We start from the raw sequence: 12,973 nt of genomic DNA on the forward strand, positions 1-12,973 counted from the left end.
GGTATACATAGTCAACTAAAAATTATCTTCTTTTGTTCTTTTGCTGAGGTTACTTCCCTGGTGTGCGTCTGAAAACTTATTTTCACGAAAACAAGCACTCACAGATAAGATTGTCCATCAGCTGTGAGCTAGAAGGTAAAGTGGAAATGTTCTCATAAAAATTTAGCCCAAAGCAGCACATGTGATGACACCCAGGACTAAAGGCAGCGGTGATTTGCTCACACCCCTTCTCCCTTTTTTAAAAGAAGTAATAAAGTACTTTGATTAAGAGAGTGCATTTTCCAAAAGAGATTACACTTCACTGTAGACCTTGGTGTTGCTTTGTAAGCACACGGCCACAGCAATTGGAAAAGTGTCTTGAATTTTAAAACATAGGGGATTTTAAAAAATGGAGCCAGGCCGTGTGATTACGGGCCGGTGATGTGAGCTCTCTGTGCCTGAGTTCCTTCATCTGTAGATGAGGATGACACGCTCACCTTGTGTGGTTCTTATGAGGATGGAGTAAGAACGTGTGTACAGGCTGCCAGCACATCACCAAGCATGCTCTCCGTTCCCGGGTGATGCTGACAGTGCGGTGCTGAGGGCAGTTGTTTGGAGTAAAACGGGGACTGTCGTTTTCAATCACATTAGCTCTGGGGAGCTCGAGTGAGATCTCTGCTACTTCAGGTTATCATGCGGAAAGGATGCATTAATTCCAGGCACTCTGATCAACACTTTAGTGATAAAAAGGAAATGTCACTGTTGGAAAATTACTTCAGTTAGGAGTTTCCTGGTTAAATTTCATTTCAATTAGGAATTTTGAATACGAGTTAAATTCACCAAAGGTTTAAGCGACCCTGGAAGTAAAAGGCACTTTTGTAAGTGGCATTGCTTCCATTTAGGATGAGCCTGCTGGCCTGGACTAAGTGATGGCAGCCTAGTGGCAGTCGTGTACTAATTAGTGTCCCCGTCTACTTAGGTATGCCTGTTCCCACACTCTGCCCCTGTTTCCTGAAAGGGTCAACGATGTCCAACTCTTTCTAGTGAGAATATGTTGCTACTCAGAGAATCGAACACAAAGGCACTTCTTTGAACACCATATCTGCCTATAGGATAGAGGTAAGATGTGCCTGAGTTATGCAAAATGCTTTAAAAATGACCCTAATAGCACATCCATAGGGGTATTTATTTCTGGGGCTAGTATTTTGGCAGAAATTACTTGGCATTTGAAAACAGATGCCTTGATTTCAGTTATAAAGAAAATATGCAGGGATCCCTGCGTGGTGGTTTGGAGATGTACGCACCCCAGGAAAACACGTTCTTAAACTGAACCCATCCCTGTGGGTGGGAGCCCTTCGTAAGCGGGACCTTTTGATGCGGTGACTTCAGTTAAGGTGGGGCCCAGCCCAATCAGGGTGGGTCTTCATCCTCTTACTGGAGTCCTTTATAAGAGAATGAAATTCAGACAGGGAGGGAAAGAAAGCCACAGGAAGCAAGAAGCTGAAGGTCGATGGAAGCAGAAGGGAACGCAGAGGCCGGGAGGCCGCCATGTGCCTCGCCGTGGGAAAGAGGAGCCCAGGACCAAGGATCGCCAGCAGTGGGCCCACGCCAGTTTTTGGGAAGAAAACATTGCCTTAAAGAGCCTCGATTCAGACGTTGCACGTCCAAATTGTAAGCCAATCAATTGCCACTGTTTGAGCCCCCCCGATTGCATGGAATTTGCTTTAGGGAAGAGGAAAGAAAACACCCTCCTTTCTTCATGGTTACCCCTTAGCCCTCATTTTGCATCAGAATTGAAAGGAAGAGGCTCAGTGCTTTGCATTTGGTTAGTTTGATCTGATCATTGGATCATTGTGCTCTTATCCTGGACTACTGAATAGTTCAAAAATAAATACTGCAGCAGTTATTGACTCTGTATTTTGGATCTCATTTGATCTGTGTTATAACCAAAGGTAATTATTCAGTATTTTTGTGATATTTCAGAATAGCTCTTATTAGGAATAAGGAGTCAAATATGTAACTGGACCCAGCAGGCAAGAGAAAAAATAAATCTTTGATATTCCATTGAAAGGTCTAGGCTCAGGAAAAGAGAACACACGTGGTCGTTCCCGGAGCTGAAAGCCGGGAGAACTGGACCAAAACCCAGGCTGCCTGCTGGACCAGGCTGAGGTTTCTCTGAAGTCGGGGCGCCGCCCACTCCCTGGACGCGGGTGCACAGTGGGCCTGGGCTCCGGGAACGCGCCTGCCCCGGAGCGAAGGCCCGCGGGAGCGCACGGGGCTTTCCATCGCTGACCGCAGCCCTTGGCAGCCTGGAGGGGGCAGTAAGGGGAGCTGGCCCTCAAGTTGCCAAAGGCCCATTGCACAGGTCCGGCTGGAAGGAGCGGTCAGTCTTTCAAGGGTGACTCATGTCCTGGGGTCAATGGTGATGATGGTTGGGACCCGGGTGCAGATCTGGCTCTTCCCAGAGAGGCCTGAGAGCGACAGGGGAGCACGGAGCCTGGAGGGGCTGCAGCTGGCTCTCGCTGGAGGCCACCCCGTGGATGCCTCTTGGGCAAGAAGTGATAAGACGGTGATCCTCTGGCTCCCATAATCCCGGGAAAGGTGTCAAACCTGGAGACCGCATGGAAGTGAGGGGGGAGGGGAGACAGCGGGGAGGGTCCCCTCTGCCCCGCGCACGTTTCCTGGCTGAGACCCCGCCTGTCCGCCCTCTCTTCCGCGGCCCCCAGGTCTGATCTGCCCCTTTCTCCAGGAAGCCTCTCCTGGGGCCGGGGCCGGAGGTGGCGGTGGCCGGAGCCGGCCGCGGGGAGGGAGGCCCGGGGCGCCGCCGCGGTGGGTGCGCCCTGCCGGGGAGGGCGGGGGCCTCGGGCGCGCACGCGGCGCGGGAGCCGGAGCGGGCAGGAGGGCGTGGGAGCGAGCGAGGCACCGGCGCAGGGAGCGCGCTCGCGCCGCCGCCCTCCTCGGGAGACACAGGCTGCAGCGCGGCTGTGCGCAGAGCCGCGGCTCCGGGAGCTCGGGCAGCGCGACCCCCGCGACCCCCGCGGCCCCCGCGCCAGCCGCCGCCGGCCCGGCCCCGCACCCAGCCGCGCCCAGCCCGGCGAGCCTGCGCCAGGAGGCGGCCCGAGCGCGGCCACCGCGAGCCCCGGCGGCGTCTCTCCACCGACCCGGTGCGTGGTCCGCCTTGGCGGGGGGCTCGGTGGCAGGGCGGGCACCCAGGGGCACACAGGGCCACCGGCGCCCGGCCCCGCTCGGCCGAAGGCGCGGCATCCGGGGCCCGACTCGGGGCGGGCGGCCCCGGGGCTGCTCTCCCGGCCTCCTTTGTCTGCCGCGGGGCTGGGGAGCCGGGGCCGGAGGGTCGGGGCGGCGGCGCAGGCGGCGGCGGGCGGCATTGTCGGGACCGGCGGTGGCGCGAGGAGCGGGGCTGCGCCGGGAGGAGCCGCGGGCCGGGCCCCGCATTGTGTGCGCCCCTGCCCGGGGGGCGGCGGGCCTGGGAGGCGGCGGCGGCGGGGCGGGGGCCCCTCTGCCGGGTCTCGAGCGCCCTGGGGGACCGCGAGGCCGCCTTGGAATCCAGGAGACCCTGCAGAGCGGGACGCCCGCAGAGGGGACCAGGCCTTTCCCCCTCGTGGGAGCGCACGCCCAGCCCCGCGTCGCCCCGTAAAAGAGGCGGCCCTGGAGGACCCGGGTAGCACTGGGGCGCGGCTGGGTTCGGCCGGGGATGCCCGGAGGGGAGCGGGCCGGTGAGGGGGCTCCTGCCCACAGGTCCCTCCGTCCCGCACCCGGGGATGCTTGTCCGGCTCCCTGCGCACGCGTTCGGCGGCCACACCGCAGCGTGTTCCGGGAGTACGTTTCACGAATGTTCCTAAAAGCATCGCTTTTCACCGGGAGAGGAAAGTAGGACAGCGTTTGAAGCATGAAATGTCACAGGGAGGCCGGTCAGAAGAGATTCTGTGTAGGAAAATTTATAAATACACCTCCACGCCCCAGTGCTGTCTACACCCGTGGCGGTGCCGGCATCCCCCACGCGCCGCCCTGGGGAAGGCAGGTGCCCCTTGCCCACGCCTGTCCGTCCACCTGGTCAAAGAGGCCTGGGGACTTCCAGGACGAGCATCTGCTCAGATGTGGTGGCTTCGGTGCCAAATCGTTTCTTGGTGTGTGTGTGTGCGCGCGCGCACGCGCGCGAGTGCGCGCAGCTGGAGATCTCTGAAAGGGAACCCGTGCGCTCATCTGAAGGGAGAACACAGAAATCCCACAGAGAACAAACGAGGATGCTTATTTCTTGGCAGGGCGGTGCTTAGGGGGAGATCGCTGGTAGGCGGTTGTAGGGTCTCTGGGCTCTGCGGCTAGGACGGGTTTGCCCCTCTTTTGGTGCCCCTGCTTCTGGGCACCAGGGCCCTTGAGCCAAAGGCTGTGTGCCCCAGGTGCCTCCGGTGCGGAAAGCGCACACCTGTGGAAGCCCAGCGAGTCTTCCTCAGGAGCTCTCATTCAAAGAGCAGAACCGTGGATTTGACGTAGGGGACTAAGCCGCCAAGACCAGGGACGAATATCCGTTTCGGTGCCTAATGACGGGCACTGGGCTGTGCTGGGGGTTTTGACATTCACACAGCGGGGGCTGTAGCCTGGGAAATGATTGCAGTTTGAGTGTGGCCTTTCTTTGTGGCCAGCATCTCGCAGTGGCCGCTTTGGGGCAGGCTCAGTGAAGGGACGTGAAAGAGGTGGTGGCTGCCCTGGGTGGACGTGTGCCAGTTTGGGGAAATACGCAAATAAAACAGAACAATAAAATACACCTCTCTCTAGTTCACGTGGTTCGGTTTCATTTGGTGTGGCACTCTTGGTCCTAAAAGCCTGTTCCCTCTGGGGAATTCAAACCATTGCTAACGTGGCCTTTGCAAATGATCGGTTTCCGAGAGCCCCTGAATTGGGTTTGTGCACTCTGGGGTAGCACAGTTGTGCCTGCCTTGGTGCCTGGCTTTCTTTTAATTTATATAAATTTGGGAGGAAAACCTTGGGTTTGGGACAGTGATCACTGCCTTTAAAAATAAGACAAAACCTTCAAAATCCAATCTTGATTTTATAATCTGGGAGGTTTATGAAGAGCTTGGTGATTTGGCTTGAGATTAGCAGGTCCCCATCACCTCCACACACACACACACACACACACACACACCCCTTTTGGAAGAGAAGAGAGCTCCTTTTAAAAACAAATAAATAAAAAAGAAGGAGCAATTACCATGAAATCATGGGGAAAACATTGGCTCTGTTAAGTTCATAGCTGTCTCAGTTAATAGCTATTGGTTGGCATCAACCCATAGATATGTATCAAGTTTTTGAAGCCACTTAACTTTAAAATCAGTGATGCCCATTGATGCTTACCTATATATGGTGTAACTTTTTCTAGAAAGTACAAATGTAGACTATTATGAATTATTAAGAGGCGTGAGGTAGTTTCCATGTTTGGAAGAAAAAAAAGATACACTGAACTCATCACTGCCCCAGTTTTAAATCCCATTCGGCCCTCCCTTGGCCTCCCAGCCCCTCCACAGGGTGGCGTGAGAAGGTGAGGGCCTGGGGGGCCTGGGGCCCGTCTCTCTGCAGGGAGGTCTCGAGTGGGCAGGCGGCCTGGCCACGGTCACAGGGCGTCACTGGAGTGGGAGCTCTGCAGCCCCGATGTTACAAGCCGACCAGGGGCCAGGCTCAGAGGGTCCGTGGGACAAAGACTGAGCTCCTGGCTTTGGAGTTGGAGTAAATCTGGGCTCAAATCCCAGCTCTCTCGGTGATGACTTTGGGAACATGGAGGGATCCCACAGCCACCCTTGCTCTCCGTATGTCACCTCCTCATTGGGTTGTTGCGAGGTTTGCCGATAACGGTGCCAGGTGCGTTGCTGACCTTCAATAAATACTAGTTTCTTCCACTTCATTTGTTTTTGGAGAAACTGTGTAGAAGTGCTCTTGAGCCTGGATTTTTAGCTGCTCTGGATGGATCACGGGTCAATTTACTGAGGGTTGAGGACGGGTCAGGGAGACTTGGCGGTGCTTTCAGCGAGTTTGGTGATTTGGAACGCACTTGTAAGTTTCTTGCCCAGAATTTTCCATTTCCCTTATATTCTATTCCAAGATGCCTGCAATTTGGTCATTAGAATGTCCTCCCTTTGAATACTGAGGTTTTTCCATTTTCTATTATTTTCCAGCTAAAAGTTAATCCCACTCCTCACCGCCATCAGAGGTGGTGCCACAAGCTAACTGACCCCATGAATCACAGTACGAACTGCCCCCTGACAAGGATGAGCTGGTCCCACAAAGCAGGAAGGAAGCGGGAAGCGGGGTGCTGGGGGTGGGGGCGTCCCTCGGGGAGGAGAGAGTCACGGCAGCCCGGCCTGCTGCGGAGGGGTGGATGGGGGCTTCTGTTCCCCATACTTCTCTCTGCAACAGGGCCAGGAACAGAGAAGGAGATTTTAGAAATAAGGAAACACTGATCTTCAGCCTGTGCCTGCCTCCGTGCCCAGCGCTTTAACTTACCTGATAGCTAATATTAGCCACGAGGTGAGCTCTTCTCACCCCCATTTTGTGGTCTAGGAAATCGAGGCTTAAGGATGCAAATCAGCCGAGTTCTCCAGATGCCACAGCTGGCAGGTGGGCGAGTCTGGATTGGAATCAGAGCCATCTGAAGAGAGAGCCTTGGTGGAAGGGAGGGCAAGCCTTCCAAAGAAGCAATAAAAATTTGTTTTTGTTCTTCTTTCCAAAACCCAATTTATCTGAAGCAGTCTAAGTAAATGAGTTATGGTGAATTCACTTTTTGAAAAAAATCTTTCTATTGAATATGTGAAATGTTGACAATATCTTCCTTAAGTTGGTAGAACCTATGAAGTTTATTTAATTTACTCTCCACTGGGCCGTGGGAAGCACAAACACAAGGAAAACCTTTTACGGTCTGTGAGATGCCATGTGCCCTCTTTATCCCTGGCGGTCCACTGCAGCTTACCTTAGCTGTGGGCACAGCAGCTTCTCTCCTCTCTGCTGCCAGTGCTGGTGACTGGGATGAGCACGGGCTTTGGAGTCACAAAGCTGCGATGCCCTCTCCATGCAAGCGTGTTACCTGGAGAAATTTCTGAGAACTTTTTTGGTGCCTGTTTCATCTGTAAATAGGGGTGACAGCACCTTGAGAGAAAAGAACGTGGGATGGGAGCCTGGGGCGTTGCAGGTGGTCCTGACGGTACTTTCCGGGGATGGGGGGTGCCCCTCTATTTCTTCCGTGCCTCCCATGACGTGCGTCCTCGGCCGGCCCCATGGCCACCGCTGGCCGGCCGAGCCCTCTGCAGCGCGCCGACGCTCACCGCGCGTGTCCGCCTTGCCCTGTGCCCGCAGGTCCCGCCCGGCCCCCGGCATGTCGTTCGGCCGGGACATGGAGCTGGAGCACTTCGACGAGCGCGACAAGGCGCAGAGGTACGGGCGCGGCGCGCGGCTCAACGGGCTGCCCAGCCCCACGCACAGCGCGCACTGCAGCTTCTACCGCACGCGCACGCTGCAGACCCTCAGCTCCGAGAAGAAGGCCAAGAAGGTGCGCTTCTACCGCAACGGCGACCGCTACTTCAAGGGCATCGTCTACGCCATCTCCCCCGACCGCTTCCGCTCCTTCGAGGCGCTGCTGGCCGACCTGACCCGCACCCTGTCGGACAACGTGAACTTGCCCCAGGGCGTGAGGACCATCTACTCCATCGACGGGCTCAGGAAGATCTCCAGCCTGGACCAGCTGGTGGAAGGTGAGCGCGGGGAGCCCGCGCGCCGGCGCCGGGTCCCGGCACTGGGGTCGTGGGAGGCGGGCGGCTGGGGCTCCACTTCCCAGCGTGAGCGCTCACGAGGGTTACTGCCGTGTCGAAAAACAAAAACAAAAATCCAGACAACCAAAGGACTAAGTGCAATCCTACAGCAGTCTCTGTTTCCCTTCTCACACCCATGCTGCTTCCATTTTAAGTCCACTTTTACATCTTTAATTACCTAGTTCATCTTCATTTCTAGATGCAAATTGAACGCTATCACCACGTTTGAAAGAATTGGAATTGGAAATACCCCATCATGAAATTTTACAGTTGAGAGGAACCTTAGATAGCTACCAAACCCACTAACTTTATAATTGGAAACGGAGGCTGGGAAAATCCAAGTGGCTTGTTTGTGGTACCTGGTAAGTTAGTGGTATTGCTGGATAAAAATATATATATAGGCTTTCTGACTCCTTTTCTTAGGAGTTAATCTGCTCATTTTTTTAAAAAGTCTAATTTAGGTTAATTTTTTTAAGTTGCATTTAGAGGTTATCCTTTCCAGACATTGCCTGTGGAAGTAGGAGTATTTGAACCCACAGATGGGTGTGATCTCTTGTGCAAATCGAGGGGGTGCCAGAACCAACCCCGTGTGAACGGGGCATAAAGCCTCCAGTCGCCTTAGAAATAGTAACCAAAGTCCGCATGCCTGGGGTTGGGGTCATGGAGGGGGAGAGCAGGCTTTTCTCAGGCTGAGTGTTGGGGAGCTGCGGCTTGCCTTGATCTCTTCTTACTCCATAAATGTTTGCCCGGCCTGATTGTCCTTCTGGGTCTTCGAAGGTGCTGAGCAGTTGCCTCCATCTCTAGGGCCACTCTGCCCTGACTGCCGTCCCCTGGCCGCTGTCCCCTGACCACTGTCCCCTGCTCTCTCTGCCCTGACCACCGTCCCCTGGCCACTCTGCCCTGACTGCTGTCCCTGGTCGCTCTGCCCTGACCGCTGTCCCCTGGTCACTCTGCCCTGACCGCTGTCCCCTGGCCGCTCTGCCCTGACTGCTGTCCCCAGTCGCTCTGCCATGACTCCTGTCCCCTGGCCGCTGTCCCCTGACCGCTGTCCCCTGGCCGCTCTGCCCTGACTGCTGTCCCTTGGTCACTCTGCCCTGACCGCTGTCCCCTGGCCTCTCTGCCCTGACTGCTGTCCCCAGTTGCTCTGCCATGACTCCTGTCCCCTGGCCGCTGTCCCCTGACCGCTGTCCCCTGGCCGCTCTGCCCTGACTGCTGTCCCTTGGTCACTCTGCCCTGACCGCTGTCCCCTGGCCTCTCTGCCCTGACTGCTGTCCCCAGTCGCTCTGCCATGACTCCTGTCCCCTGGCCGCTGTCCCCTGACCGTTGTCCCCTGGTCGCTCTGCCCTGACCGCTGTCCCCTGGTCACTCTGCCCTGACCGCTGTCCCCTGGCCGCTCTGCCCTGACTGCTGTCCCTGGCCGCTCTGCCCTGACCGCTGTCCCCTGGTCATTCTGCCCTGACCGCTGTCCCCTGGCCGCTCTGCCTGCCTGCACACTGCCACAGCCCTCTGGCCTCCTTTGTAACCGTTTGAGTGCGATGCAAGGCTGGGGCTCCGCGTGTCTTTCTCTGCTAGCCTCTTGGTCCCTGGCTGACTGGTCCCCACGGCTCAGGAGGGGGCAGCCTGGGCGTGGCGTGTTTGCTATGTGGGAATTCACGTCTCTTTCCCGTGGCTCGGCACCCTGCCAGGATGGCTGGAGACGTGGCCCTTTCCCTCCTTTTCAGATGTTGGGACTTCCAGTGAATTAAAGGGGAAGGGCGACGTGACATCTTCCTGCGTGAGCTTGAAGTTTTGTGCCCTGCCCTTTGTTTGATCCTGAAAAATACATGGATACATTAAAAATTTCAGAGAGTTTTCAAAAGGACTGGGAAAAAGATCCAAGGTGGAGTCTTCTCAAATCAGGTGCCTGAGGCGGTCGCCAAAGCCAGTGTCTAGGGCTGATGATGCCGTGGGAAAAGTGCCAGGATCGCACTGCACATCCGAGACGGCCGGGGCTGGAGTCCTCGTTCCGATCTCGGGCCCCCTGTGCTGGGGCCAGGGAACGCCCGTCAGAGACATTCCCGGGACCCCAGCCACCAGAAGGGTAGGTGGCTCGGCGCCATGGCTGTCCCTCCCTTCCCGGCCCGAGTCCCGCTGGTGCTGGCGGAGGAGGATAAGGGTCCCCGCTGTTCTTGAACACGGGCCAGGCCCTCGCACGTGTGAGTGTGCTTATTTCTCATGGTGGCCTCCGAGGTGGGTGTGCCATCATCCTTTACCAGGATGAGAAAGGGGACCTGCCCAAGGCCACACAGCAAGAGACGGTGGCGTTCGGATTTGAACCTGGGCAGCCTGGAGCCAGGGCTGGAGCTCCAAGTAGGAGCTGGTAAGATGCTGTGTGTGTGAGGCATTTAGCCAGTAAAAAAGGTCCTCCTGCCCTCATCTTAATACAGTGGGTAATATTTGACATAGTGGACGAAGAAGCCGTTTTAGGGTAAAGAAACAATAAACCATAAGTTGTTCCCATTGTTGTTAGCGGCATTTAAATGGAATTCTGTTGTTTTAGCTTCTTGAAAGCAAATGCTTTTAACCTTGACTTAATTCCAGGAATTACAGATGCTACTCCCAGAAACACTTTAATATTTTCATTTGCTCCCCAATACTTTTCTTCCTGATCACTGTGAAGTAACTGCAGCTTAAATATTCTGATGTTAAAAAATTACTTTTTGGAAAAAAATACTTTTTTCTAATTGAATGAATGGTAACTTCAGTACAGTGTATAAGAACTCATATTGGCTGCATTGTTAAAAAGAAACTTTCAGTTTAAACAGATTTTTTTTTTTCTGATTCATTGCACTGACAATTAGCATGCAGCTGCACTGCGTGTTTAGATAGCTGGAAATTCATTTAGATCTGCCTTGTTGTCAATTGCATTTTTGCTTAGTCGGATAAAATGCAAACCATTGCTTCATATTCATCATTAGGCTCATATCTCTAACTTTACATACTAATTTTGTGTAAACATCAGTGCATATTATTAGCTTTTCATTTCTCCTTCCAATATGATGATGTTTGAGTTTTAAGTTAAATCCTTTTGGTGAGTGCAGTGACAAGTGTACTTGGCTTGTAATTCTTTTTAAGTTTGTTCTTTCTCATTTGATCTTAGACCCAAAATTCTTTAATGAAAAATTCTGAATTATAATGACATATGTATGGGTTCCTTTATTTATAAGATTCTCACTCTGACTTTTACTTTTTTGTCATTGTTATGCACAAATCATTATGCCTTAGCTTGTTCTAAGTGTGTGTTGAGAAAGCTGGCTCCTGGCTTTCAGTATGTATATATGAGTGTGTGTGTGTGATGATTAAATGTGTGTCTGTGTATGCATGCACGCACACACACACACACATGAGTAGACCACGGATGGCACTCTTAATTGTTTGCTTTCAAATGGCCTTAATATACTAAAAAAAAAAGTCTTGATGCTTAATAAGGAAAGTTGAATTGCAGGCCTATTTCTGCAAGTAATTCACGTGGAGACTTGGCCTCATTTTCCCAATTTTGCCTCATTTCCCCAACATTGTACCATTTATGTTCCACTGTGTGTACGTAAATTTAGAGCCTTTGAAGTCTTAGGAGAAAGGTGTGATATAAATTCCCTTCCCAGATGCCCAGGTATTACTGATGGTGGGCGTTCTTCTAACATCTGTGTGGATGAAATGCCGGTTGAGAGGGCAGTAGGATAAGGGCATTAACATTAGGATTAAAGCTAGATGGTGTGTTATCTTCTGGATATAAATGGGTTAATTTGCACATCAGATGTGAGTGGATTAGAAAGGAGCCCCGCTTCTTTCTGGGCTCCCTCCCCAGCCCATTTTGGACACGCATGGCTTCTTCCTGTTTCCCGTCACAGTTAACCTCTCGGGGAGAAGCCCTCACGGTACCCACAGTCCACCCGTCTCTCCTGGTAGGTTTCCTACCCCTGACGTGGCACCTTCTTTTGTCTCTGATTCGCTGGCTTCCTCTATGCTTCCTCTCCCTGCTCTATTAATTTTTTAAAAAATTAACTTGAGTTAATTCAAAAAGAGTTATAAACTTTCATGGTTAAAAATAGTAGCTATAAAACATGCTCCTAAAACTCCCCAGAGGCAGCCAGCTTAACAGTTTGTTGGATATTCTCTCAAAGATACCAGTTAAGCATGTACTTATATGTATACACATACACATACACGCACATCCACACACATATAATTTGCCCAAAAGGTAACACACTGTGCTCACAGTTCTGTGCCTTGCTTTGTGCACTGACAGTATGTCTTGGAGATGCTTTCGTGTCTGCACATCTCAAACTACTGTGTTCTTTTTACTTGTTTCATAGTATTCCTCTATACAAAAGTTTCCTAATTTATTTGACTAGTCTTTTATCGATGGGTATTTAGGTTGAGTCTGATCTGCTTTTACACACAAATTTGCTGTGAATAGCCTTGGATGAGGAGACCATCTGTAGGGTAAATTGCTGGAAGGAATGTTGTTGGATAGAGCGGCACAAATATGTTAGCTTTGAAGTGCTTCACGGTGTGGCCATTGCACAGCTCCTTCAGTGGCTCCAGGCTACACTCCCGCCAGGAATCTATGCGAGTGGCACCTGCACCCTCACCCAGACACTGTGCTGTCAAACATTCTGCCATTTGCCAACCTGTTGAGAAAAGCAACATCTGTCTGAAGTTTGAATGCTTATCCTTTCATATGTTTAAAAGACATCGTATTTCTTTTTCTATGAACTGACTCTTCATAGCTTCTGATGAGTTCTGATCTTTTTAAGTTGATTTGTAGGATTTTTTCCCTTTAAAGATATTAGCCCTATCAGATATTAATTAAAAGTATGTTTCCAATTTGTCCTTTATCTCTTGGTTTAGTTTATTGTGTTTTTTGACATGCAGATTTAAAAAATATAAATATAGTGGTCTTTTCATCTATAGCTTGATTTTCCTGTGCTCTTAAGATTATAAAGCAAATTTTCCTCATTTTCTTCTAATATTACTATGTTTTCTTTTTTAGAAAATATTTTAATGGACATCATACTGGTATAAAATATGAGGTAGTGATTCAACTTCGTTTGTTTCCAGGCTACTGGCCTCATTTTTAAACTTGTTTATTTTGAGACACATTTGAGCTTGCAGAAGTGCTGTAAAGATGGGGAATTCCCATGTGC

General features: G+C 52.1%; 1 protein-coding gene across 6 annotated transcripts in view; it reads left to right on the forward strand.

Moving 5' to 3' along the window:
* Nucleotides 1–2,258: 2,258 nt before the first annotated feature.
* Nucleotides 2,259–12,973, forward strand: part of DCLK1 (doublecortin like kinase 1) — a 321,432-nt gene continuing 310,717 nt past the window's right edge. For 4 of the 6 annotated variants that reach the window (XM_037800058.1, XM_037800055.1, XM_037800059.1 and 1 more), the window contains exons 1-2: nt 3,021–3,143; nt 7,336–7,730. In XM_037800058.1, the coding sequence (XP_037655986.1) occupies nt 7,355–7,730 (376 nt within the window). In that variant the 5' untranslated portion in view covers nt 3,021–3,143; nt 7,336–7,354. Of the gene's footprint in view, nt 2,363–3,020; nt 3,144–7,335; nt 7,731–12,973 lie in introns of those variants that run through there. The other 2 variants (XM_037800056.1, XM_037800057.1) reach the window with 2 other exon arrangements.

The sequence above is a fragment of the Choloepus didactylus genome, chromosome 12, assembly GCF_015220235.1.
Source record: "Choloepus didactylus isolate mChoDid1 chromosome 12, mChoDid1.pri, whole genome shotgun sequence".
NCBI classification, from domain to species: domain Eukaryota; kingdom Metazoa; phylum Chordata; class Mammalia; order Pilosa; family Megalonychidae; genus Choloepus; species Choloepus didactylus.